General features: G+C 44.1%; 1 protein-coding gene across 1 annotated transcript in view; it reads left to right on the plus strand.

Moving 5' to 3' along the window:
- The window catches only part of LOC137521455 (tyrosine-protein phosphatase non-receptor type 11-like), a 286,220-nt gene that overhangs the window by 167,075 nt on the left and 92,072 nt on the right, over nt 1-27,073 (plus strand). The window contains exon 3 of the mRNA XM_068240739.1: nt 20,672-20,866. Within this exon, the coding sequence (XP_068096840.1) occupies nt 20,672-20,866 (195 nt within the window). The remainder of the gene's footprint in view (nt 1-20,671; nt 20,867-27,073) is intronic.

Consider the following 27,073-nt stretch of genomic DNA (forward strand, 5'->3'; position numbering starts at 1 on the left):
GATACCAAAGACCGCAAAGCTCACAAACTTGGTCAGTGAGTAATTGTGTGTTAGGGTTAGAAAAAGTATGCAGAGTCAACACCAGCCAAATACATACCCGGGCAACGCCGGGCAATCGGCTAGTACCATAAATAAAAATACTCTGCTTATTTCATTTCTGCTTATTTCATTATTTAGTTCAGTGCGTGAGTTGAGCATTTTTGTTACCCAGTTTCACCAGGAACTACTATAAAGCAATTAAGCAGGAAGAGGAAGCGGCTTAATCTCCTCTCAACTCAATGATTCAACTCCCTCTCCATTTTAGCTTGAACAGTGCTCTGGGTGTGACCACTGATTGTTGCTCTGGTGTGGATCAAGTGAATATAGAAGCCAAAAGATGAGCACAATAGCCAAGCAACGAGATTCCGGAAACCCTGGCAGTTGGGAAACCTCACCAGTCCCCTCAGGCCACCCATTTCCCTAACCTCTTCAGTATTGGAGCACAGTACAGGGTGGGAGGAGGATTAATCGCATGACCAAAGATCCCACTACAATCCCATGTGATTGTCTCATTAGCCATTGCAGGAGGAATGGCTTCTGTAGTCATGCCACCCTTCTGATAACAATGGAAGGGAGCGAATGTTAATGGCAGAGATAACCACGCCTTCTTCCCTTTGGAGTTGAGTGGTACAAGAAGCAGTTTATCCTCCCTCTATCCTTAGACAGTGCTGCTGTAGGCGCAGTAAAGACTAATTCCTGAACACCAGTTTAACTTAAATGTATTTATTTGATGTTGCTGGAGGGGGTGGCCATATACTGTAGTAAGAACGAAACATCCATATTACATGCCTCAGCAGGCTATGCTGTTAAAGCCTTGAATATTGGCCAAGATTTATAGCTTGCTGCTCTTAGATCAGATTGCTGACTGCTCCCCCTCCTCCCTTCCCATTTATCTAATGGACCACTATCATGAATACATTGTACAATTTTAAAATGCATGTAAATGCTTACATAAAAAAAGTACATTTTGTTCCAGAATAACGTGCACTGTAAATGCCCATTTGCCTGTTGCTGTCACTTGGGAGTATGTTTTGGACTGGTCCATCTCCTCATGGGGTTTTCTCAGTTTTCTTTATTTTCCAAGGCATTTTAAGTGGCACTGAAGCGAAAAAAAAAACTTATGATAAATTGTATGTGTAGTATGGATAATTCATAGAAGACTAGTAGCAAAGAAAAGTCTTTTATGTATTTGTTTTCATAACCTTGCATCATTTTGTCATATTTGCAGTTACAAACTACAGACTGTATTTTAAACTAAAGCCAAGCTAATGACCTTTAAAACTCCCCTGCAGTAAAAGCTTATCTGAGGGCTCGTTTCCACTGTTGCGACGCGATTTCGGCCGCATTCCGACGCTTGTAAAAACGCATGCGGATGCGTTTCCGCATGCGTTTTTACCCGCGATTTCGCGTGCGATTTCGCATGGCAGGGTGCCATGCGAAATTAACCATGACACTGCCAGGGCAAAATAACATTGAAAAGGTGCGAAATCGCCCGCGAATTCGCGGGTAAAAACGCATGTAAAAACGCATGCGTTTTTACTATTAAATACATTAGCGGCGATTCGCCCGCATTCCTGAGGCACGCGAATCTGCACGACCCTGTCGTGCAGATTTTCCCCGCACAGAAAAACGCCGCCGCCGCCGCACACGTGGAAACAACCCCATACAGTAACATTAAGTATGCGAATCCGCATGCAGTGCCCGCATGCGGATTCGCTACAGTGGAAACGAGCCCTGAAGCTGACTCTCACTGTTTCTTTGATGTATAAGTGCTTCCGAAAATAGGACTTTCTCAGTCGGAGAGAACTCAGAGAAGCTCTTTGGCATTGATAACTGAAGTTTCTTAACTCTTCCTGTGCCGGAAACAATATGAAACTCATATCTCTGCGACTAATGTTTTACTTCCTAGCTTTACTACACATACAATTCACTATGTTATACGTTAATTTTCACGTAAAGAAAAGTAGTTGTTGTTCAACTACCAGAATCGTGTGCAAACGTAGAAAAAACGTTTTCTAAATTAACCAAATTCGGTGTAGTTTCTTGGTAATTATGTAATCTCCTGCATGCCATAGAACTGTTTTGCTTATTAACCTGCTGTTATTGATACATCTAGTGAAGCTTGGCTTCCCCCATAGAGACAGCCAATAAGAAATCCTCCCATCCCTCATTTTAGACCTGTAGTACAAAGTGGTACTCTGGGAGAGATGCATCAATGCAGCTTCCAAATGAAGATATCACACAAAGCTTCCCCTGTGTTGCCATGTTCCCCTTTGTGCCCTTAACCCCTTCATCACTAAAGCAACTGTCTGTGAATGTCAGATTCCTCCACAATCACAGCCTTTGTTTGGGCACAAAGAGGAATTCTCTTCATGCCAAAACCCTCCAGCAACGCCATCCGGAGCAGTGAACTCAGGGGTGGTTATAGAAGGCATGTGGTGCGAAGTTCTGAATTACCATGGCTCTACACTGGCTGCCGAACAGATGGGCGCTGCAAGCATTAAAATAGCTCAGTGCCTGGTGCCATATATTGAATCCTCTGTGGCTTCATCGGCTCCTAATTAGCTTATATGCGCACACAGTGCATACACATCTCTCACTGATGGGTTTTTGTATCTGGTTTAGCAAGGGTTTAATATCTTGTGATGTCAAAATAGTTGTAATTGACCCATCCCAGTTTTATGGCATTGTTTTATGTTGAGCAACCCATTTAAAGTGTTTTTATTTCCTTTCATCTTTAAAGTAAATGTAAAATGAATAATAAAAAGGCAGGTATTCACCTATGGGCTGGGAATGCTTTGGATCCGGAGGAGCCTTCCCTTCCATCGCTCGGTCCCAGCCCCCAGTACAGCTCTTTGACCAACTGGCCAATTACACCTCCGTAAGCCTTTGGAAGCTCTTGCGTAAAATGCCCTCTCAGGGCAAAATATTTGTTTTTTATATCCCTACCCTCTCCCAAACAGCATACCTGATGTCTACTGGATCCCTCCTCCCTCTCTCATAGCATGTTTCCCTGGAGTCTAGTGCATCCCTCCTCCCCCTTTGCCATAGCGTACCTCCCTCTCCCATAGAGAATTTCCAAGGTGTCTAGTGGTTCTCACTTCCCTCTCCCATAGCGTATTTCCCTGGTATCTAGTGGTTCCCTCTCCCATAGCGTATTTCCCTGGTGTCTAGTGTTTCCCTCCTCCATAGCGTATTTCCCTGGTATCTAGTGGTTCCCTCTCCCATAGCGTATTTCCCTGGTGTCTAGTGTTTCCCACCTCCCTCCTCCATAGCGTATTTCCCTGGTATCTAGTGGTTCCCTCTCCCATAGCGTATTTCCCTGGTGTCTAGTGGTTCCCACCTCCCTCCTCCATAGCATGTGTTCCTGGTGTCTAGTGGCCTCCTGCCCTCCCTCCCCTGCATCCCCTTGCAGAGTTTACTGGCAGCAGAGATGGTGGAAAAGCATCTTACCCAATCCAGTGCCAGTCCCGCTGCATGTGACTCTACCTTTTCTTTCTTTACATCAGATTTGACCTGTAGTGTTTAATTGCTACAATCGCATGTACGATCTCTTGTATATCATGTATTCTGCTCACAGCTGCTGTAAGAGTATTACATCTTAAGACTGCTAATAGTCATACATTTGACCAGGTTAAAATGAAACTATGTAGGTAATCTCAAAAAGTCAAGTGCATGCCAATCTGAGAACTGACAATTGGTAGTTCTTGGTGAAGGGACCTAACTATCCCCACCCAGGAGCCTTCAGGTAAGTTGAACCGGACACATTAGTCACACTGAAAGGGAGTGTAAAGTGAAAAAGTATTTGCACATTTTACGTACCTGGGGCTTCTTCCAGCCCCCTCAAACTGCCCTAGTCTTACACCGTCATTTTATGCTGCTCTGTTCCACCGGTGTCCCTCTACATAAGCCAGGGGACTCAGCAAGTCATTGGGCACTGTGCATGCATCATGTTCCTGTGGCCAGGCGTGTTCTGCACATACTCAGTAGCAATTTGTACTTGCTGCACAAGCTAGGCGTGCGGCACGGGGCCGCACATACAGCATTCAGAGGGGGACAGTGGATGAACAGAGCAGCCTGGAATGACTGTGAGGGACCAGGACGACTTCAGGGAGCTGGAAGAAGCCCTAGATGTGTAACTGGGCACATTACTTTACAGTCAAAATTTCCTACATCCGAGCTCACTAAAAAAATTAGGATCTACTTACCCAGGACTTCCTCCAGCCCCTGACAGCTGATGTCCCTCGCGCAGCTCCAGTGCCCCGGGATCCACTCCGTTACAGATGCCGACCTCGCCCTGTCTGCATCAACTGTGCCTGCGCGCTTGCTGTTTGCGTGGTCTGAAGTATTCTGCGCAGTAGTTCTACGCCTGTGCAGAACACTCCAGGCCACCTGGGCGCAATCGCCAGCGGCCCTCGCGCAGGCACAGTAGATGCCAACCTGCCGAGGTCTGCATCTGTATTGGAGGCCATCCCAGGACAAAAGAGCTGCGGCGAGGGACATATCGGCTGTCAGGGGCTGGAGGAAGCCCTGGGTAAGTAGCTCTCAATTTTTGGAGGAGCTCGGATGTATCCTTTAAGATACCCTTTAAGGCTTCTTGCACACCAAGACGTTGCATTAGGTGCCACGTTAAGGTCGCATAACGTGCACCTAACACAACGTATGGTGCTGCAAGAGCCGACGGTAGAGTGAGCCGCGTTAGGCGGCTCGAGTCCTATAATGTCTCCCAGAGTGGCGCTGATTGGCCAGCGGGACCACGTGATGGGGGGCGAGACACTCCGCATCACGTGGTCCCGCCGGCCAATCAGCGCCCGCCAGTGCAGTGAATATTAAGTAGCCATGTGCGCGGCTACTGTAGCAGGCTCTCTCCGCCCCCCACTGCGCATGTGCAAACAGTCTAACGCGGCTATAGCCGATCCAACGCCGTAGCATGCTGCACTTTGCACAGAACGTGCAGCGTTACATGTAACGCAACGTGGGCTGTGTGAACAGCCCACTTGTGTTACATTGCTGTGCGTTGGGGGAGCGTTACAGGCGCACTAACGTGCGCCTGTAACGTCTTGGTGTGTAAGCAGCCTAAAGCAAACCTTTACTTAATGCAGACTTCAAATAAATGCAGAATTATCTGCATATGGTCTGCATGATAACTGGCACTTTACTGGTGCTGTCAGCACTATACAGGGAACAGAGAAAATTCAAGTCAAGTTTTAGTGTGCACTGCGGTAAAGTTACATTACTTGCATCCATTAAGGCTATGTTAACACATTTTAGGAAACCTATCAGGTGCATTTCTATACATTAAAATGCAGACTGTCCATGGTAGCAATACAATACTTTTGAATGTGAAATGCTAATGGTGTATGTGAAAAGCAGCATTGTGATGCTAGGTACACACGTTGCAATTTTCTGACCGATTTACTGTCAGATTGATTAATTAATTTCAACGTGTCTGATCTGATTTCCGATCAATTTTGTTTCGATTTTCCGCTCACTTCTGTGGAAATGTTTGAGAAATCGATTGGAAATCAGATCAACCATGTTGGAAGTAATTGATCTGACAGTAAACCTGTCAGAAAATTGCATCGTGTGTACCTAGCATGAGTTTCATTTCCACATCTGGAAAACGACAGAAAGGCAAGCAATGCTGCGTGTTATCACACTGCCCATACAACTGTACAGGCATGTTTATATCCCTGCATTGTAGCCGACCAATAGTATTTCTGGATAATGTGTGTGCATGTTGCATTGCAATAATGTGCAAGTTGCATTGCATTTCTTCATGCACAGAAAAATTACATGCAATTTTTAATGTACAGAGTGTGTGGTGCATTGAACCCATGTTAATTAGCGTGAAAGGGAACCTTAACTGAGAGGGATATGGATGTTTCCTTTTAAACAATACCAGGTGCCTGGCAGTCCTGTTGATCTATTTAGCTGCAGTAGTGGCTGAATCACACCTTAAACAAGCATGCAGCTAATCCAGTCTGACTTCAGTCAGAGCACCTGATTTGCATGCTTGTTGAGGGGCTGTGGCTAATAGTATTAGAGACACAGGATCAGCAGGAGAGTCTGGCAACTGGTATTGTTTTAAAAGGAAGAATCCATATCCTTCTCAGTTTAGGTTCCCTTTAAAGGCAACGTATCCGTTTTATCAGTTCTTGGTCTATACGAGGGAGGCTTAAATCCCTTTTGATGTATTTTGTCTCTGGAGGAAAAGGACATAAAAACGAACACAGTGGTGTAGTGGATGGCAATCTCGCCTTGCAGTGCCATGGTTCCTGGTGCAAATCTGAACCAGTACGCTTTCTGCATGAAGATTTGATGTTCTTACTGAAGTCTCTTTTATACTAGTAGCTGTTTGATCTGTTTTTGACGGATCGCACCTAGGATGTGGTAAGAAAGGCAACATGAAAGTCTATTGTTACCATGCACATTAGACAAAGCGTTCAGGAGCGATACGTTGGGAGCTTTTAATCGTGCAACACATGCGGTTTCCCATCGGGTGTATTTAGAACTAGCGCTGCTGGTCTGTGTCCAACTGCGACTCCCCGTCATGCCGTTGTCATAACGCATGCACGAAATCTGGTTCGTGCAAGCGTTAGCTAGTGTGAAAGAGCCCTGAGTGTTTGTTTTTCCTCCAGGTATGCCAAACATGTTCTGGTAACTCACCACACACACACACACCACACACCACACACACCACACACCACACACCACACACACCACACCACGCACCACACACACACCACGCACACACCACACATACACACCACACATACACATACACACCACACACACACCACACATACACACACCACACACACACACACACACACACACACCACACACACACTTACACACACTTACACACACACACTTACACACACACACACACACACACACACACACTTACACACACACACACACTTACACACACACACACACTTACACACACACACTTACACACACACACTTACACACACACACTTACACACACACACTTACACACACACACTTACACACACACACACACACACACACACACCATTAGGGGCATTAGACTATGGTCGGGATTAGATGGTGAGCCCCTCTGAAGGACAATTGGTGAAGTGACTGTAGACTCTGAAGTGCTGCAGAAGATGTCAGGACTGTAATAAATGCACAGTAATGACAAATAGCTATTTATTCCTGTACATAGATGTAGTTGTTTCATGCTACTTATCTAGAATTAATATAGAAATGTGTTTTAATCCTACATGAGAAGGTGTAAGGTGTAATTTATAGGCAGTTATTTCTATACATTTCTGTACAGTATACTATAATCTTACTAGACGCCTGCAACTTGCAGAGATCGGGAGAGACTTGGTGTTGGATAATGTGTAATAGTCATCTAATAGCAGCAGACGTGTCTGGCAGCCTTGAATATAGCACCAGCTGACTTGTCTGGCAACCCCTGTCTGACATGTGTGGCATCATGCCATGCCCTGTTCACGAAGGTATAGTAGAGGTTACTAGCACATAGTGGGATGTTTCCAGGCTTGGGTACCAACTAAATGCAATAGCCACTGCCAAGAACAAAGCTTATTATTACATAGCTAACTTTTCATGAGTTTGTGTTATCCCTGTCTGAACTTGGTGACAGTTGCTACCTGGTAATTTCAGAAACTTTATTGGGCAGCAGTCGTTTTGATTTTTTGTTATGTTTTAGAAGTGTGTGTGTCGAGTACTGATTTTAACCCTAGATAAAGCCAGTTGGTTCTTTTTTAGGGCCTGTACCCACTGACGCAGTTGTGTCTACTTCTCAGTTACACATCAGGGCTAGTTTCTATATGCGTGCTTTTAGACGCGCTTATGGAAACTCGATCACACGGACATCAGAGAGGGAATAGACTGCACTCTGTTTCTATACATGTGCCGCGATTTACCACTGAATCACAGCGCATGGGAGTCACATGATGCAACAGAGCTGCACTGACGCACGGCTCCTGCACTGCATAGTGGAAACGAGCCCTCAATATTAAAGATGCTGAAAAGTAGACAGAAGCGCACACAACTGTGCTAGTGGGCTCAGGCTCTTAAACTAGTCTGTATTTTGTGTAACATTTTTCTAGCAGTTTTAAAATCGATGAATTCAGGGAAATTCTCCATGAGTGCTCCTGCATGAGACTGCAAATGCATCACTTTTTTGATTTATTAACCTGTCAGCAACATATACCTTTTTCCAGTATGACGTCATGACGCAGGTGACATTCTTAAAGAGACACTGAAGCGAAAAAAAAAATTATGATAATATGATTTGTATGTGTAGTACAGCTAGGAAATGAAACCTTAAGATCAGATACATCAGTCTAATTGTTTCCAGTACAGGAAGAGTTAAGAAACTCCAGTTGTTATCTCAATGCAAAAAAGCAATTAGGCTCTACGACTTTCAAAGTCCTGGAGAGGGCTGTTATCTGACTTTTATTATCTCAAGTGCTATTGAACTAATTACTTTTCTTCTGCCAGAGGAGAGGTCATTAGTTCACAGACTGCTCTGAAAGAATCATTTTGAATGCTGAGTGTTGTGTAATCTGCACATATTATAGAATTGTTCACTGTTAGAAAAAACACTATATACCTGAAAATAAAAATATGAGAATATTTTCTTTGCTGCTAAACTTCTAGTAATCATTCATAGCACACAACCAATTCATTATATCATATTTTTTTTTCGCTTCAGTGTCTCTTTAACACACACAAGATTTTTTTTATTTTTATTTTTTTTATTTTTTATGCACTCCAGGTTTGCTGTGTCACTTATGATATCACACTGGAGTAAATGAAGCCCCTTGCTCCCAGTGATGGCTCTCTCTTCCAGTCTGAGTGCTGCTGTGCATGGTGTAAAAAAAAAAAAAAAAAAATTGGTTTCAGATCCTCATTTGAGCATAATTTTTAAAAATGACATTTGAAGTTAATACCTAACGGTGAATTGACGTGACCGTCTGCCTGGAGTTTCGATTTTAAGGTCAGTGGTAGAAAGCCTATTCGGAATATGTGCTTGCTGAGAATTTCTTACAAGTTACTTGTTAAAATAAAAGCTCAGCAGTGGTTTCTATAGTATCAGGTGAAACTCTGCAACCTTGAGTTATTCTTGTTATTTAAAGCACTGCTACGGAGCGTTTTCTGTGATGGAGAAATGAAGCTGTGAAAGACATAACCGGAGGCATAATACAAACCGGTTCTCTCACTTCTCAACAAAGGGATTAATATTTCATTTTGTATGCACATGCTTTTCCTCCACAGTTACTGAATTTAAAGCAGTCACAGCAGTAGCTGAAAAGGAAAACATCAACGCTGTCTGCTTCTATGCAAAGATTGTTGTCACTTTAAATTGCTTTACCAGCACATTACATCATAAATATGCAGCAGAGGAGCCAAATTCGAGTTGCCTCTTACGGTTAAAGGAGACATGTGCTTTTTTTTATTGAATTAAGTTTAAATCTGTGTAGAGATGTTATATTTTCATCACCTGAAATGATCATTCATTATGGTCTGTAGTAACAATCTAGCATGAACTCAGGTAGGCACCCCTTCCCCCGATGTTGGCTCTTTTCCATTTCAGCATTCTGCTAAGTTTAATATGTGATTTTTCATTATGCTTGGTCGAATTCCAACCTGAATGAAACTGGCAGGTTGGGGAGGGTTGACTTTTATTTAATCTGGGGCTTCTTTTAGCCCCCCCCCCCCCGTAATCTGAGGTCCCTCAGGGTCCTCTCCGTTGTCCTGCTGTCACCCCAGGTAAAGTCCCAAGCGTGCGTAGTGCACGTTGGCGCATGTGCTGTTTCAACCGCACGCCTCCTTAATCACGCTCTCATTGTTGAAAGCGTTCTGTACATACAAAGTTTTAACTGCGCATGTGCAGAACCAGGGGAGTGTGATCGAGGAGGCATAGGGATACCGCATCCGTCATAGTACATGACCCAGCCAGGTCACCAACTTTAGTTGGTGACATCAGAACTACTGAGGGGACCCGGAGGACACAGAGGAAGAAACCCCAGGTAAGTAAAAGTAATTTTTTTTCCCCAGCATTCCATGGTGTTTTTAACAAAAAAACCCTTTCCCATGAGAAATCTTTTCCTTTTCTCAAACGGATCATCAGGGAACTCTATATGGCTGATATTGTGATGAAACGCCTCCCACGGTGTGATGTCAGCACCATGGTTCTGATATCACACTGTAGGAGCCTTGTTGCATTGTAGGAAATAACAGCTGTTTACAGCGGTTTACAACTGCCAAAAAAGAAAGCAGCATCTCATTCCACTGACATCACCTGCCAGCTGTAAAAATGTCACCATGTAATAAATGTCAGAATGTAAATCGGGGAGAGGAAAGATTTTACAATGGTAAAACACTGACTAAATAATTTATACATAATTATTGTAAAAATTAAGCACTTTTGTTCATTACCTTATTTTCACTGGAGTTTCTTCCTCCCTGGCGTTCAATTTCCCCCGGATTGCGGTGCAAAAAGTAATCCAATTTTCATAACTTTTTTTTCCTGTAACTTGCCAAAATGTGTCAAGCAAAGGTCTAGTATACAGTGCAGGAAAATATTGATGTGTATGCACGTCAGTAATGTTCACAGCATGTTTTGTATTGACATGTATAACCGTCAATACAGCTATGGAGGTTAAAAAGTATTCGTTAACAATTCTGAAGCACTTGTAAAGTATATAAGGGGGTACTTGGGCAATGCAGCCATTGATAAAGTGGTGCACACTATAATAATGTTGAGAAACACTGGTGTGCACCAGGGTTTCTCAACTCGGTCCTCAAGCTCCTACAACTCTGCATGTTTTTGCGGAAATTAAAACCGGTAGCTAATGAGCTCTGCTGAGACACTAATTACCTCACCTGTGGATGTGGTTTTCTGCAAAACATGCACTGTTGGGGTGACTTGAGGACTGAGTTGAGAAACCATGGTGTACAATACCCCTCCTCATCTTACCTAAGTGTCCAAGCAGAGAAATTCCATGCGTGCTTGCTTACCGTAACAGTTTCCAGGTTGTTGTACTTATCCTGAAAGCCATTCATTCTTGTATTCACACTATGGTCCATTGCTGGCTCTGCTGTCACTCTGATACCATTTATCAGATGATTGTCACTGCAGTCTATTTAGGAAAATTGTGCCATTTGTATTTGACTACAATGGTCAATAACTGACATGAATAATGGATACAGGAGGCCAACTACATGTCCATTTTGGGTTTGCTGCCTGGGCCATCAAAAATGCAGGGCAGTGGACATTATCCTTTACAGATTGGCTTGTGTTAAAACTCAGGAAAAATGATTTCAGCTTTGGGATAGTGGTAATGGGTTAGAAGCTATAGGGACTTACTGCAGTCTTGTGTCAGTCTGTGAGATTTCCCATCACTCCCTATACAGTGTATAAAAGGAATTGGCACCAGCTATAGTAAGAAGCTCTTTATCTATAAATGGGGAATGTATACAGCAATGTTTCCAACTACAAATGAGCTCCTTAACCCTTCCTGGACTAAAAGGCTGTCGCCCCTTAATGACCAGAGCCTCTCCTATTCCCCCCCCCCCCTTTTTTTCTTTTTTTATTGGGATCACTGTGATTGGTTCACTATGGTTATGGGTTGGCAATTGGAGCTCAGCTGTCATTAGGCAGCTGTGTGCAGCAGCTATGGAGTTGCAGAAGCATACTGTGACAGAGTGAACTCTGTGTCCTGACAGGTATAATTGGCAGTAAACAGGGTGTTGAGGCATCTGAAACAGGTTAAGCCAATTCACCATATAACTAAAGGCTCATACACATCAGACTATAGTCTTTGGAAAATAAGAGATCACAGACCAATCTTACCACCCTTCATGTAGTATGAGAGGCATACCTTCAGTCTTTTCTATGGAGCTGAACTCCCCATCAGATAGAAATCTTTGCAAGATGCTGCACACACAGATGCTGTACAGACACAAAAGATCAGTATCTGCAAAAGATCTGTTCCTGCCAAAGATCCGTTCCTGCAAATTGCATTCATAGTCTATGAGATCTGCAGATCCTCATACACACCTTGTTTAACTGACATTCATCTGCAGATCAGACAATCATCTGCAGATCTGAAGATCCATCCTGGTGGATCTGATATGCAGATGAATGTCTGTTAAACGAGGTGTGTATGATGATCTGCAGATATCATAGACTATGAATGCATTTTGCAGGAACAGATCTTTTGCAGTTACTGATCTTTTGAATATCTACAGCATCTGTGTGTGCAGCATCTTGCAAAGATTTCTGTCTGATGGGGAGTTCAGCTCCATAGAATAGACTGTGTAGGTATGGCTCCCATACTACATGGAAGGGGGTAAAATTGGTCTGTGATCTTTCATTTTCCAAAGACTATGGTCTGATGTGTGTATGAGCCTTAAAGAGAATCTGTATTGTTAAAATCGCACAAAAGTAAACATACCAGTGCGTTAGGGGACATCTCCTATTACCCTCTGTCACAATTTCGCCGCTCCTCGCCGCATTAAAAGTGGTTAAAAACAGTTTTTAAAAGTTTGTTTATAAACAAACAAAATGGCCACCAAAACAGGAAGTAGATTGATGTACAGTATGTCCACACATAGAAAATACAACCATACACAAGCAGGCTGTATACAGCCATCCTTTTGAATCTCAAGAGATCATTTGTGTGTTTCTTTCCCCCTGCAGCTATCTTCCACTGAAGTGTCAGGCTATTTCTTCCTGCAGAGTGCAGACAGCTGTGCCTGTATGTAATTCCTCAGTATGTGAAAGCCCAGCCAGCTCAGAGGAGGATTTATCCAGCTTGTAAAAGATAATAGAACAGAGAGAAGCTGCACTAATCTAAATATCACACAGGCAGTGTGCAGAGAGGGGCCTGGATGGGGGAGTTCATAGCAGAACCACAACACTGAAGAACTTGGCAGCCTTCCAGACACAGGCCTGACAAGTCTGACAAGAGAGAGATAAGTTTATTTATTACAGAGATGGTGATAGTAGAACGTGCTGCAGTAAGCCAGAACACATTAGAATAGCTTTTGGAACTTGTAGGATGATAAAAAACAGGATGCAATTTTTGTTACGGAGTCTCTTTAAGGCTGCATACACACATTTAATTTTGATTGACCAATTTTACCATTTTATATGTAGTGCAAAGGCTAACAGATTTCAATACTATGAAGAGATTGTGTAAGTAAGCTTTCATACTACATGAAAGTGGTAACATTGGCCAATAAATATTGGATTCAATAACATTGCTTATAAGATAAATCTATAAGCCCAGTTAACAATTGTAATTCACTATTGATGCTTAAAAACAAGAAGAGAATCGAGAGCCCAATATGGTGCAGTATTGTCAGGTAAAATGAAGAGTTCAATACAATTTTATGTATATATATATATATACTCACAAACACGGGTTACCAATAGGCAACCACTTTAAATGCAGGTGGGGAGCATTAGGACCTGACCCCACTCAGGTTAAGAAGTCGCTCTCTGTAGATAGTAGATGGGGATGCACCCCTCCACCCAGGGTGGACTAGAAGATCAGCAAAAACTCGGTATACAGAGGCGCCAGAGTAGAGTAAAACGTTTTAAAAACCGCTTAAAAGGAGAGGGGGATGTTAAGGTGGACTCACCTCCCTCTTACAAAAAAAGAAAACTCACTTGAGTCTCAATAAAATAGAATTGTCAAGTAATTTATTCAACTCCACAAATGCAACGCGTTTCGCGGGCGTGACCCCGCTTCTTCAGGCAAAAATGGGAGCACAACTCAGTGGGTCAAGCAATAAGTTTGAGCGCCTCCTCTGGAATTCACTATTGAGTTAATTCTTGTTGCATTTCTCTATCAGATTGTCTACTGAGCTCTTTGTTGTCATTGGTTACATCTTTTTAGTGGATGGCAAATGAACTGGTGGTAAACGTACATACATCGTAATGAGAGACGTGCTATTTGTATGGTTACTGAAGTAGCTCACCTACAGTTGTGTTCAAAATTATTCAACCCCCACTGAAATTGAGTGTTTTGGCCAGTTTTACATTGATTTTGATCATTTCAGTCATCTTGTTTACAATTAAATCAAAGAGGCACTTGTAAGTCACATAACATTTATAATGAAATGACCACAAATGTCTTTTCTGTGCTCACATCATTATCAGTTTTATTCAACCCCCAAGTGACATTCATTCTTAGTACTTAGTACAACATCCTTTTCCAGTTATAACAGCTTTTAAACGTGAAGCATAGCTTGACACAAGTGTCTTGCAGCGATCTCCGGGTATCTTAGCCCATTCTTTATGGGCAAATGCCTCCAGTTCAGTCACATTCTTAGGCTTGACCGCTGCAACTGCTTTCTTTTAAGTCCCACCAGTGGTTCTTAATCAGATTAAAGTCTGGTGACTGCGATGGCCACTCCAAATTGTTCCAGCCTTTAATCTGCAACCATGCTCTAGTGGACTTGGAGGAATGCTTGGGATCATTGTCCTGTAGAAAGGTCCAACGTCTCCCAAGCCTCAGGTTTGTGACGGACTGCATCACATTTTCATCCAATATTTCCTGGTACTGAAGAGAATTCATGGTACCTTGCACACGTTGAAGCTTCCCTGTACCTGCAGAAGCAAAACGGCCCCAAAGCATGATTGACCCCCGACCATGCTTCACAGTAGGCAAGGTGTTCTTTTCTTCATAGGCCTTGTTCTTCCTCCTCCAAACATAGCGTTGATCCATGGGCCCAAACAGTTCTAATTTTGTTTCATCAGTCCACAGAACACTATCCCAAAACTTTTGTGGTTTGTCCAAATGACTTTTGGCATACTCTGGTTGAACTCGATGGACGTATGTCTTTTTTTAAACAAAAGAACTATGTAACTATTTGCAGTCGACGACTCTTATTCTTTGGAGACAGCAAGGGGGGTGCGCCTGGGAGTTCTGGCATGGAGGTTTCATTACGCAGTGTGCGCCTTGTTGTCTGAGCTGAAACTTCAGTACCCGCATCTGACAAATCATTTTTCAGTTCCTCAGCGGACTTTTCTCCACTTTGCGCTTCAGGTAGCGCACAGCAGTCGAAGTCAGCATCTTCTTTCTGCCACGACCAGGTAGCGATTCAACAGTGCCCTTTGCCTTGAATTTACGAATGATGCTTCCTATGGTGTCTCTTAGTATGTTTAACCACTTCAGGACCAGCACCCTCTGCCCCCTTAAGGACCAGAGAGTGCTGGTCCAGTAAACCGCCGCTTCCCAACGAATCGCAGCTAAAATCAGAAGCTCCCGACGGTCACGCTGCTCTGTCCCCGCAGCAGGCTGCTCACGGCAGAGCGCTGTGCGCCGGTCAGGAGCTGCTTTCATTGGCTCCTGACCCTGTCACTCCATGTAAGCCAATGGGAACGGCTTACATGAATGACAGGACCAGGAGCCAATGAAAAATGCTCCTGCCCGGCTCACAGTGCTCTGCCGTCATAGAGGCAGCAGGGCAGCATATTGCGGCGGAGATTGAGTGGCGACAGCGACGGGGGCGCGCGCTCAATGGGACATAGAGTTTACGTCGGGTCAGAACCGCAGCGCCCCCTGCCCGCCGTAGATGAAATCCTCATCTACACGCTTAGATGAGGCAGCGATTCGGATCGCCTCTTCCGCATCCCCGCTCGCCGCGCGTGCGCCGCATCCCCGCTCGTCCCCGCCGGCGCCGCTTATCTTCCGCTCGATTCCCTGCCATTGTCCCCTCGCGGGGAGCGAGCAGGGAATCGGCGGAAACAAGATCCGTCCTGACGGATCTTATCAATCGAGCCGCATCAGCGGCTCGATTGATAAGGAGTATCGGAGCCGCATCTACGCGTGTAGATGTGGCTTTATACTGCAGCGGTCCGCAGGTAGTTGACATCTTTGCAATCTTTTTATAGCCATTGCCCTTCCTATGAAAAGAAATCACCTCTTCTCTTGTCTTCCTGGACCATTCTCTTGACTTCACCATGTTTGTAAACACACCAGTAAATGTCTAGAAGGAGCTGAGTATCACAGTCATTTTAAATCTGCCTAATTGGTGCTTATTATGCTTGATTGCTGCTCGTTAACATCCACCGGTGTTTTTAATACCTGATCGAAAACACTTGAATGAACCTCTGTTCTTAAGAGTGGTAGTCTTTAGGGGTTGAATAATTGTGTCAATGAAGAAATCACATTAAAAAAATGTAATACTGTATTACAAAAACAATTGATGTCATTTTAGTTGCATTTGGTTCTTTAAAAAGTCCTTGTAAGATTTCATTCTGAACACAATTACAAATGTACACTAAATTCCCTAAAACCCTTTACAGCATTGGGGGTTGAATAATTTTGAACACAACTGTAGAACTTCAAAACATTGCGGTTTACGTTCCCCCATTTGCAGTACTGACAAAAGTATTTGTGTACTGTGAATGTATTCTCTGTAGGCTGGACACTTAGTAGCCAGTAGTACTGACTGTTTACCAGGCGCCTCCATTGTTTTTCCTGGTGAGTGCCTCCTTTCTCTTGCAGCACTTCACCACTTCCTATGTAGACAGGAAGGTGGGAGAGGTCTCCAAGAGTGACTAACAGCAACAAATGAAACACATTTTTATAGAATGTGGGAGAGATGGAAGCTTCAGCTTCTATTGCTTTCCTTCATTTCCTGCCTTCTAGAGGTCCCTGAAACTGGAATGGAGGGGAGAAATCTTACGGGGACATAGAAAGCAATAGAATACTCCTCTCCACATTGCGTGTCAGTCACTGCATAGCAACACATGGCAGCTATTGCAGATTGGCAGTTGATGGAGGCCATTCTTATAACATAAGAAGCAGTCCAGTTTCTGCATTCTATAATAGGTGGTTTTGTTTTTTTGTTTTGTTTAACATTTAGCGGTTGGTACTTGAATGCTTGATTAAAAGGTTTGTGTATTGGCATTAGTGTTTAAATCTGATGCATGGTAGGACTCAAGCTGAATAAGTAGTTTCCTGTGGTTGTTAGCGGTTTGCAGATATTGATGCATTTGATTTCTTTGTTTCTCATGACTTATGGATGGTGGCTGTAACTATTTATATACCATTGTATTTCCTTTTAGGTACCAAGGGTTCTGGAAATGTAGTACAAGTAAACCAGTCTGCAGTATTTTTGTAACCTGTGTGCATCTCAAAGGCCCGCGTTCACACTAGAAATCAAAAACATGATCACCAAGCGATTTTTGAATCACGATTTTGCCGCAATTGAGTTTTGCTATTCTCATTTCAGTGGATGAAAATCGCAGTAGCGCCGCAAGGGATGCATTGAGTAATCCCATAGGATTTCATGCACTACAGCGCTTTGCTAATCGATGAAAGCGCAAACCGCTGCCAGAAAGCACGGAAAGTGTGAACGTGGCCAAAGAAGTAAATACAATTCTATGCCCAAAACTGTTTTTTTTTATTTTTTTTTATTATATATACATTTTTAACCCCTCCCATGTAAGTAAAGCTGACTTTTTCATCAAGGGCAGGAGGCTTGTGTTTTCAGGCACCAGTAGTGCTAGGTCTTGCCCAGAGAGGTGATTGCAAACGGTCTTTGCCTCTCGTCCTGCAGCTAAGGTTTCTCTTCTTTAAATGGAGCCTTGCTGTGATATTGTCAGCTTGTTGCATTTGCTGTGGACATGCATGCAGCCACTAGGGTGGTTACATATGCTACATTATCAGCCTGCAGGGGAGTTTGACAGTTGTTTTTATATACCTCTTCTCTCCCAAATCTGCCTCCCTAGGCAGCTTGGGGATGGAGGGGGGGGGGGAGGTACCACACCTATCAGCAGGGCATTTTAGGGAAAGTCATGGGGTGCCCTCTAGTGTACAGGGCTCAGTATTGCACTCCCCTATTGCAATGACATTCTGTTTCAGTCATAATAGAGCATGGTTTGGTTGAAGAAAGACATCTGTCCACCAAGTTTAACCAGAAGAAAAAAAGAACTTGCACTGTCCTGAACCTGCACATATCCAAATTGATCCAGGGGAAGGTGAAAAAGGTCTAGTCCAATTAGCCTAAGGCTGCATTTCCACTTGTGCGGTGCAGAATCGCCGGGAAATCACCGCAGACTAAATCGCATGCGGGTGCGATTTTGCATGCGTTTTTGCGAGCGGCAATCGATCTGCGTGCACGCGCGGACGAGCGGGGACGTGGCTGGGGTTGATTCGGCGGCTACACGCGCGGACGAGCGGGGACGTGGCTGGGGTCGATTCGGCGGCTAATTGGCCGCCGGATTGACCAGTGTATTTTAGGCATTAGGCATTAAATCCAATATCAATTATTTAGCATCCTTTTTAGTTATTTTACAGATGGACATAAACAGGCAAAAGTTCATAACCAATCTGACATTTCTATTCTATATCAATATCCATCCCCATGCCCCCTAGCTCTTACTTGGTACATCAGCCGCAGAAGAGAAGTTGCAGTGCATGCTGGGGGTTTGTTCTCTTCCTCTCTGATTGGATGCATCCATAAGGGTTTCCCCTCCTCCCTGCAGGCTCCCACAAGTTGAAGCTAATCCTGATGTAATTTCCTCCCTTACTCTTCCCCCCCTCCCCCCCTTCCCACATCACCCCTCGTAGTCATCTCTCCTCTACGCACTATTACAGAGCAAAGCAGGGATGTATAAAGGCAGCGCACACAGATTCACCTCATCATGGTTCCAAGCACTGGAGTTCCCGTGTATACTCTCTGCACTACCACCGGCGTTAGTGCAGAGTATAGAGGGGAACTCCAGCGCCTGGAACCATAAGGAGGTGAGTCTGTGTGCTGCCTTTATTCCTCCCTGCTTTGCTCTATAATAGTGGGTGGAGGAGAGAGGATGCCAAGGGGGATGCAGGGGGGAGAGTAAGGGAGGAAATTACATCAGTATTGGCTTTATGATTGTGGGAGCCAAGATGGCCCCTGCCAAGAACAGGATTTTCATATTTTACCATATAAAATTCACTGAAGTCAAAACGTGGACAGTGCAATACATCTGTTATGCAAGTAAAGCAAGGAATTATCTACTAACTTTTTTGTGTTTTATTTTCCTGACATAGTATGGCTAATAGTTTCTCTTTAAGATGGCTGTCAGATAAATCCCAGGATCAACTCTCCCAGGAATTACCTAATAATTAGACCTGTGGATGCCCTTCAGCGCAAGAAAAGCATCCAAGCCCTCTTTAAATGCAGATATAAATTTGATGGCGGGATAATTGTTTGTATATGTCATGTCTATTTTGTAAAAATCAATAAAACATATCTTTGAAAAAAAAGTTAATCTTCCATGTGCCTGCCCATACGGCCATGTTGTCAGGATCCTGTAATAAGACATTTTCTGTCTTAAGGTAGCCATACACTGGTCAATTTGCCATCAGATCCGACCAACAGATAATAATCCAATCCAATATCCCTCTCTGATCGAATCTGATCAGAGAGGAATCATATGGCTGCCTTTGCTGCAAACAGATTGTGAATCGATTTCAGCATGAAACCGATCACAATCTGTAAAGCTGCCGCCGCCCCCTTCCCCCGCATACATTACCTGCTCCGGCCGGCGCGTGTCCCCTGGTCTCCGCTGTCTTCTTCTCCGTGCTCGGCTCCTCCAGCTTCACTGAACTTCCTGCCGGGGAAGTTTAAACAGTAGAGGGCGCTCTACTGTTCAAACTTCCTGCTGGGACAGGAAGTTCAGTGAAGATGGAGGAGCCGAGCACGGAGAAGTTTTTCCTAGTCCCTGTGAGGGTTTCCACGGTATACCGGTATGACTGTATAACGCGTTTTGATTATGCATGGTAATCATACCATGCACAATCTCATTTTACCGGTTTTCAGGGGCAGGGCGACGTAGTGGCGGGCGCACGAACAACTAATGGCAGAGATAAATACTCACTTGCTGGCAGCTCCTGCACACTGTATTAGCTTCATTCTACTTCCTGTTCTTGCGTCCCATTTCCCTTACACAGTGCCCCCTGGGCGCTGTTACAAGGAAATGGAAAGCAATCCCTGGCTACCTATGCTGCGGCCACCTACTACTGGCTACACCTATTTCTGGCTACCTATGCTGCGGCCACCTACTACTGGTTATACCTATCCCTGGCTACCTATGCTGCGGCCACCTGTTACTGGCTACACCTCTCTAACGTCACCAGGACTTTTGCAGTAGCAGGGTGAGCCTTTTTTACAGTTTGACTCGGCTCCACAAATCTCCTGGCAGCTTAATCATATGTATGCCGAAGGAGTGGGGTACATTATTTGTTGTAAGGGGGGCGGGGAGTCCGGATACAGAACACATGTGCAAACATGATTTTCTGCATGTGTTCCCATCGCACGGAATGGACGTTGTGGTGTTAAAATGCAGAGGTTGGCAGCCACAACACAATAGAACGCATCGGGGTGTCCCGTATCTAGTCTAGGCAAGGCAGTCCACGCTTCATATCTTTCTGTCACATTTTCAGTGTGTTTAGTGCCTTGAAATCCACATAAAAGGTGAAAAAAATTCTTGGGCAAATGCATCAGATTCATTTTTTGCTATCTACTTATACTTCTGAAATGTCGCAGGTTCTTTGTGGTTGAATCTGATGCATTACAGTAAGAGACATTACATTTTTATACATTCTGTTTTATTTTGCAGGCGGCAAAATGAAGTCACACACATTAAAATACAAAACACTGGTGACTTTTACGACCTGTATGGTGGAGAAACCTTTGCCACGCTGGCAGAGCTGGTGCAGTATTATACGGAACAGCAAGGTCTCCTGAAAGAGAAGAATGGACATGTAATTGAGCTGAAGTATCCCCTAAACTCTCAGGACCCCACCTCAGAAAGGTGAGTGCTACTTCTGAAATGTACCAGTCATTGTGTAAGCCTCCTTTCCCTCCACACCACTGCCATCTAGTGGATTTAACTGGTACTACGTTTTAATCCCAGCATTGTGTTCAAGGATCTCAGGCATAGGAGAGATCTGTATTCAAATGTACTGTAAAGGCTGATCTGGCTTCAAAGTCTACTTTCTATGTACTGTTATGCTTCTTTTTGTCAGCCATTCCAGTCCACCATAATGTGTGCATTTTTGTTTTTCTTCCTGTCCCTTGCAGACCCTGTCAATTTAGGGATTCTTACTTTTCAGGAAACCTGAATGAGATAGCGAGCTGTATGGTGCCATTGCCAATTTCCTTTTTAAAATGCTACTTGCTTGCCTCTTTATAGAACGGGTGAGGCATCTTAACCACCCTGGCGTTCTATTAAGATCGCCAGGGCGGCTGCGGGAGGGGTTTTTTTTAATTAAACAAAAAAACTATTCCATGCAGCCAACTGAAAGTTGGCTGCATGAAAGCCCACTAGAGGGCGCTCCGGACGCGTCATTCTAATTAACAAGGAAGACCGCAATGAGCGGCCTTCCTTGTTATGCTTAACTCGTCGCCATGGCGACGAGCGGAGTGACGTCATGGACGTCAGCCGACGTCCTGACGTCAGCCGCCTCCGATCCAGCCCTTAGCGCTGGCCGGAACTGTTTGTTCCGGCTACGCTGGGCTGGGGGGACCCTCTTTCGGCGCTGCGGCGGCGATCAGGTAGCACACGCGGCTGGCAAAGTGCCGGCTGCGTGTGCTGCTTTTTATTTCATAAAAATCGGCCCACCAGGGCCTGAACGGCAGCATCCAGGGGTGATGGACGAGCTGAGCTCGTCCATACCGCCCGGTTGGTTAAAGGACACCTGAAGCGAAAATAAACTAATGAAATAAACGATTGTATCTATCTTCCTTCTCCTAAAAAATGACTTAAGATATTCCACAGTTTTATTTTAAGTTTTAAACTGTTTTATTGTTTTTGCTCAAGGGCACATTTATTAAAGTATGCCAGAGCTAAAATCTATGAACTGTTGAAACTTTTTATCTCTTTCCTGCCCTCAGAAGCCATTTTCTGCTAGGAAAGTGTAATAGTTGGAATTTTTTTTATCAGTGACGGTCACACTGTAGTTACTTCCTGTCTGAGTCAGGACTGAGCCAGCTACTTACATACCTGATATTTAACTCTTCCAGGCAGAGAAAGAAAAAATGGAACACAGTACAGTTATTTGTGTGCTAGGCACTGTACATACCCATGTCTATCTCAGAATCAGAATCTTTATTCTCGCCAAGCACGACTGGGTCGTGCCCGGAATTGGGCTTGGCACGTACAGGGTACTGATACAGATACAAATATCCTTTAAAGTGGATCCGAGATGAACTTTTACTCATTGCATAATTGTGTTCCTTACATATAGTTTATAGGGCATTCCTCAAGCCAAATACTTTTGTTTTGTTTTAATACCCTAATTTCCTATAAACTAAATAAACCACACCCACAGCTTCTCCAGAGTGCCTTGGCGCTTGCAAAGGATTGTGGGATTTCAGTCTGGGCAGGTGAAAAAGGTGTTACTAGCTATAGATTTCAGAGGCAGAGTTTTCACAATCTGAGAGCTGCAGTGCAGATACAGATCAGTTGCCTGTGTAATGGAGGAGATAAGAGTGGAGTTTTCACAGAATATGCAGATTAGCATGCCTAGATACAGATAAGCTTGCCTGTGTGTGTGATTGTGTAATAGTGACAAGCAGAAAACATGTCTGCTCCCATTGTATCACAGGAAAAAATATTAATATACTGTTGAAGCTGTTTGAAGATAGATTTGCTGTGTAAAATATCTAAACTTTAGATAAGATATATAGACAAGTCACTTGTTATATTTAGTTTTTCATCTCGGATCCGCTTTAAGCCTGTGGAAATGCACTGGGCATGACAATACATAGGAGTCCGCAGGAGTGTAATATGCTAACGACACTTAACCACTTGCCGACCGCGCACTCATACCGCGCGTCGGCAAAGTGGCAGCTGCAAGACCAGCGACGCCGGCCCCAGGCTAATTAATCAGGAAGCAGCCGCTCGCGCCAGCGGCTGCTTCCTGTCAATCCACGGCGGGGGGCTCCGTGAATAGCCTGCGGGCCGCCGATCGCGGCTCGCAGGCTAAATGTAAACACAAGCGGAAATAATCCGCTTTGTTTACAGCAGCGCCGTAAGGCAGATCGGCGATCCCCGGCCAATCAGCGGCCGGGGATCGCCGCCATGTGACAGAGGACAGCCTGTCACTAGCTGCACAGGACGGATAGCGTCCTGTGCAGCCCAGATTACTAGGGGGACAGGGATGAGAGGGAGGGGGGAATTTCGCTGTGGAGGGGGGCTTTGAGGTGCCCCCCCGCAACACCCAGGCAGGCAGGAGCAATCAGACCCCCCCAGCACATCATCCCCCTAGTGGGGAAAAAAGGGGGGCGATCTGGTCGCTCTGCCTGCACCCTGATCTGTGCTGGGGGCTGCACAGCCCACCCAGCACAGATCAGCTAAAACAGCGCTGGTCCTTAATGGGGGGGTAAAGGGTGGGTCCTCAAGTGGTTATAGTGAACCAATCTCATACAGCGGAGATCTGCCTTTAGAAATTGCCTTAATTTATTCTTATAGGTCAGAGAAGTGCAAAATCTTTTTCCATGTATCAGTCAAAGGCTTCTTGGAGCTGCCAGCACTGAATGTGACATGGGGTAAAAAAGTGAGTTGTTTTTTTTTTTCAGGATCAAGCACTGTGGGGCAGTGATATCACCTGTTATGCTACGTACACACATGCAACAACGATCGTTCGTTGAGAACGACGAACGAACTTTCAATTGATGAAAGAACGACCTAAGTAAGGATAGTTTTAAAAGGTGTGTAACGATCTGATCGTTAGAACGAACGTTACATCACGTAAAGCAACTATTGCGCTTGCGCATAAAAATGAGAAGTTTCACAGAGAAATAGTGAAATGCGCATGTCAAGCCTAGTACGAACGACCGTTTCCAACGATGTACTACTTTTGCAAACGATCGTCGTTGGTTAAAATCCACCGAGACAGAACTTTCTTTTGTAACGATTTGGCTCGTTCGTCGTTTGCCTTAATAGTCGGTGGTTTGTTTTTTGTAACGATCGTCGTTGGTAAAGATGTGTGTACGCACCTTTACACATAAACTGCATGCAGTCAAGGAGGACACATCAGCACATGCTAATCAAAGCCCTAACAATTAAACCAACATGCATTACTAATCACAGAGGAGTGACAGAAGCTTAAAGAGACTCCGTAACAAAAATTGCATCCTGTTTTTTATCATCCTACAAGTTCCAAAAGCTATTCTAATGTGTTCTGGCTTACTGCAGCACGTTCTACTATCACCATCTCTGTAAAACATCAACTTATCTCTCTCTTGTCAGACTTGTCAGCCTGTGTCTGGAAGGCTGCCAAGTTCTTAAGTGTTGTGGTTCTGTGATGCATCTCCCCCCTCCTGGCCCCTCTCTGCACACTGCCTGTGTATAATGATCTCTTGAGATACAAAAGGAAGGCTGTATACAGCCTGCTTGTGTATGGATGTATTTTCTATGTGTGGACATACTGTACATCAACTTACTTCCTGTTTTGGTGGCCATTTTGTTTGTTTATAAACAAACTTTTAAAAACTGTTTTTAACCACTTTTAATGCGGCGAGGAGCGGCGAAATTGTTACAGAGGGTAATAGGAGATGTCCCCTAACGCACTGGTATGTTTACTTTTGTGCGATTTTAACAATACAGATTCTCTTTAAAGGTTACCTGAGGTTGAGAGGAATATGGAGGCTGCCATATTTATTTCCTTTTAGGCTACTTTCCCACCAAGATGTTGCGTTTTAGGGGACATTATGGTCACATAACGTGCCCCTAACGCAACGCATGGTGGTGTTGAAGTTGGACGTCAGATTGAGCTGCGTTATGCAGCTCTCAAAGCAGCCGCTCCCAGTTAGTGATAGGAAGTCTGGATCTTTTTAAGGATTCGGATCATTTGAATCGGATCATTGAAAAGATCCGGATCTTTGAACCGAATCATTTTACTAGGGAAGCAGACTGGGTGAAAGGACTAGCAGGACAGGACTTTCCCTGCATTGTACATTCTGTATGTTCCTGTTTCTTCCAGACAGACATCCACTGTGAACCGAATCTTTCATTGTGGTGATCCGGATGATTCGACTCACAAAAAAGATCCGGATCAAATGAACGATTCGTTCATGATCCGGAAAACACTACAGTCCCACCACGAGTCACCACAGTGCAGTGAATATTAATTAGCCATGTGGCTGGCCGCGGAGGAGGAGGAGGGGAGACCTCCTTCTCCAACATTACTGAGCATGTGCAAACAGTGTAACGTGGCTTAGCCTAGTATAACGCATAGAATGCAGCACTTTGTTCAAACGTGCTGCGTTACTATGTAACGCAACGTGTGCACTGTGAACAGCATATTGATTTTACAGTGCTGTGAGTTAGGCTGCGTTACTGGCTGCTGTAACGTGGGACTTTACCGTCCCACTGTGAAACCAGCCTTAAAGAATACCAGTTGCATGGCAGCCCTGCTGATTTGTTTGACTGCAATAGTGTCTGAATCACACACCTGAAACAAGCATGTGGCTAATCCAGTCAGCTTTCAGTCAGAAACATCTGATCTGCATGCTAGTTCAGGGTCTGTGGCTAAAAGGATTAGCGGCAAATTATCATCAGGACAGCCAGGCAACTGACATTGTTTTAAAGGAAATAAATATGGCAGTCTCATATCCCTTCAGGTGTGCTTTAAAGCTTGCTGTGGTGTGTACAGGCTCTTTTGCTGATTATCAAAACTTAGGTTTTATTTCGTGGGATCTTTCATGTCGATCTGTATCCTTTTTTTTTTCCTATGATAAACCTGGAAGATCATTTCTCTGTTTGGAATGAGCGTTTAGAAAGTACCGTATCCGTATGAACAGAAGTGCCTGAAAACACAGCAATTACAAGGTCAAGGGGAGCTCAGTCCTGAAAATGACTCAATTTAAATGCTCACAATCACTATAGGTTTAAAAATGGCCCTGATACACACCTCATATTTAAATTCCTTATGAGAATTATTATTATTTTTTTGTGATGTACCAACATTATTGATTTGTTAAAGCGTTTTACCACCTGAAAATGGTGATCTACTGTTTCACATCAAAGACGGCTCTGAGTGGTAATGCTGCTGCCTTACCTGCACCATTCACACCACCCATGGTAGATTTCATGCAGAAAAAAAAATTCTGTAGTAGTGGAGACAAGAGGCTCCATTCACTTGAACTTAATTGCCCCCTACATCACCCAATCCCATGCACGCCTCCAGGACTTCTCAAGAGCTGCTTTAACACTATGGAACTCCCTACCTCCCCCATTAGCCTTTCCCCCTCATTCAACATCTTCAAAAAGGACCTCAAAACTCACCTTTTCACTCTGGCCTACCCCCCTCACTAGTGCTGTAAACCCGCACCTGAACTCTGGTCCCCTACCTTTTTGTGTCCCTACCTCTCTCTAGATTGTAAACTTTTGGGCAGGGTCCTCCTCCTTATGTCTCCTAACTGTTAACGCACCTCCATTACCGTACACCCATCCTATGAATTTGAGTGAACTCGACTTGCCTAATCTCCATGCTCCCATCCAGTGTCTGACTAAGCATTACCTTGAACTCTTAATGTGCTGAGTGATCTGGTTTTCATGTATTCCTGTATTGTCTTATTGCTGTATTTCACCCCTAAATATTGTCTGTAACCTTAACTGCTGAGCAGATCGTTCAGAAACAGTCATCAGTCTGCCGACAGACTGTACACACACGCTCTGCCGTCGCTGGAATGCCCGCCCAGCGCGACGGTCTGACGGACCAGTCGTTCCTTATATGTTGTAATATGTTGGCGCTTTATAAATACAATAAATAATAATAATAAAATAGTGCGTGTGTACTCACCTTTATGTCTGGTGTCTTGCAGGAGAAAAATACTTAACAGAAGGTGTTAAAGCACCTTATAAAAGTCAATTATAAATATTTTGTTAGCATGGAAATTTAATTGCAATAACTGAAATAATTAGGGGGTTAAGTTTATTTGGATGTGCAAAATGAAATAATCCCCCTAGTCATCACTTACTATGAAAGTATTTTTTCTGTGCTTTTCATGTGCT

The sequence above is a fragment of the Hyperolius riggenbachi genome, chromosome 6 (genome assembly GCF_040937935.1).
Source record: "Hyperolius riggenbachi isolate aHypRig1 chromosome 6, aHypRig1.pri, whole genome shotgun sequence".
Classification (NCBI taxonomy): domain Eukaryota; kingdom Metazoa; phylum Chordata; class Amphibia; order Anura; family Hyperoliidae; genus Hyperolius; species Hyperolius riggenbachi.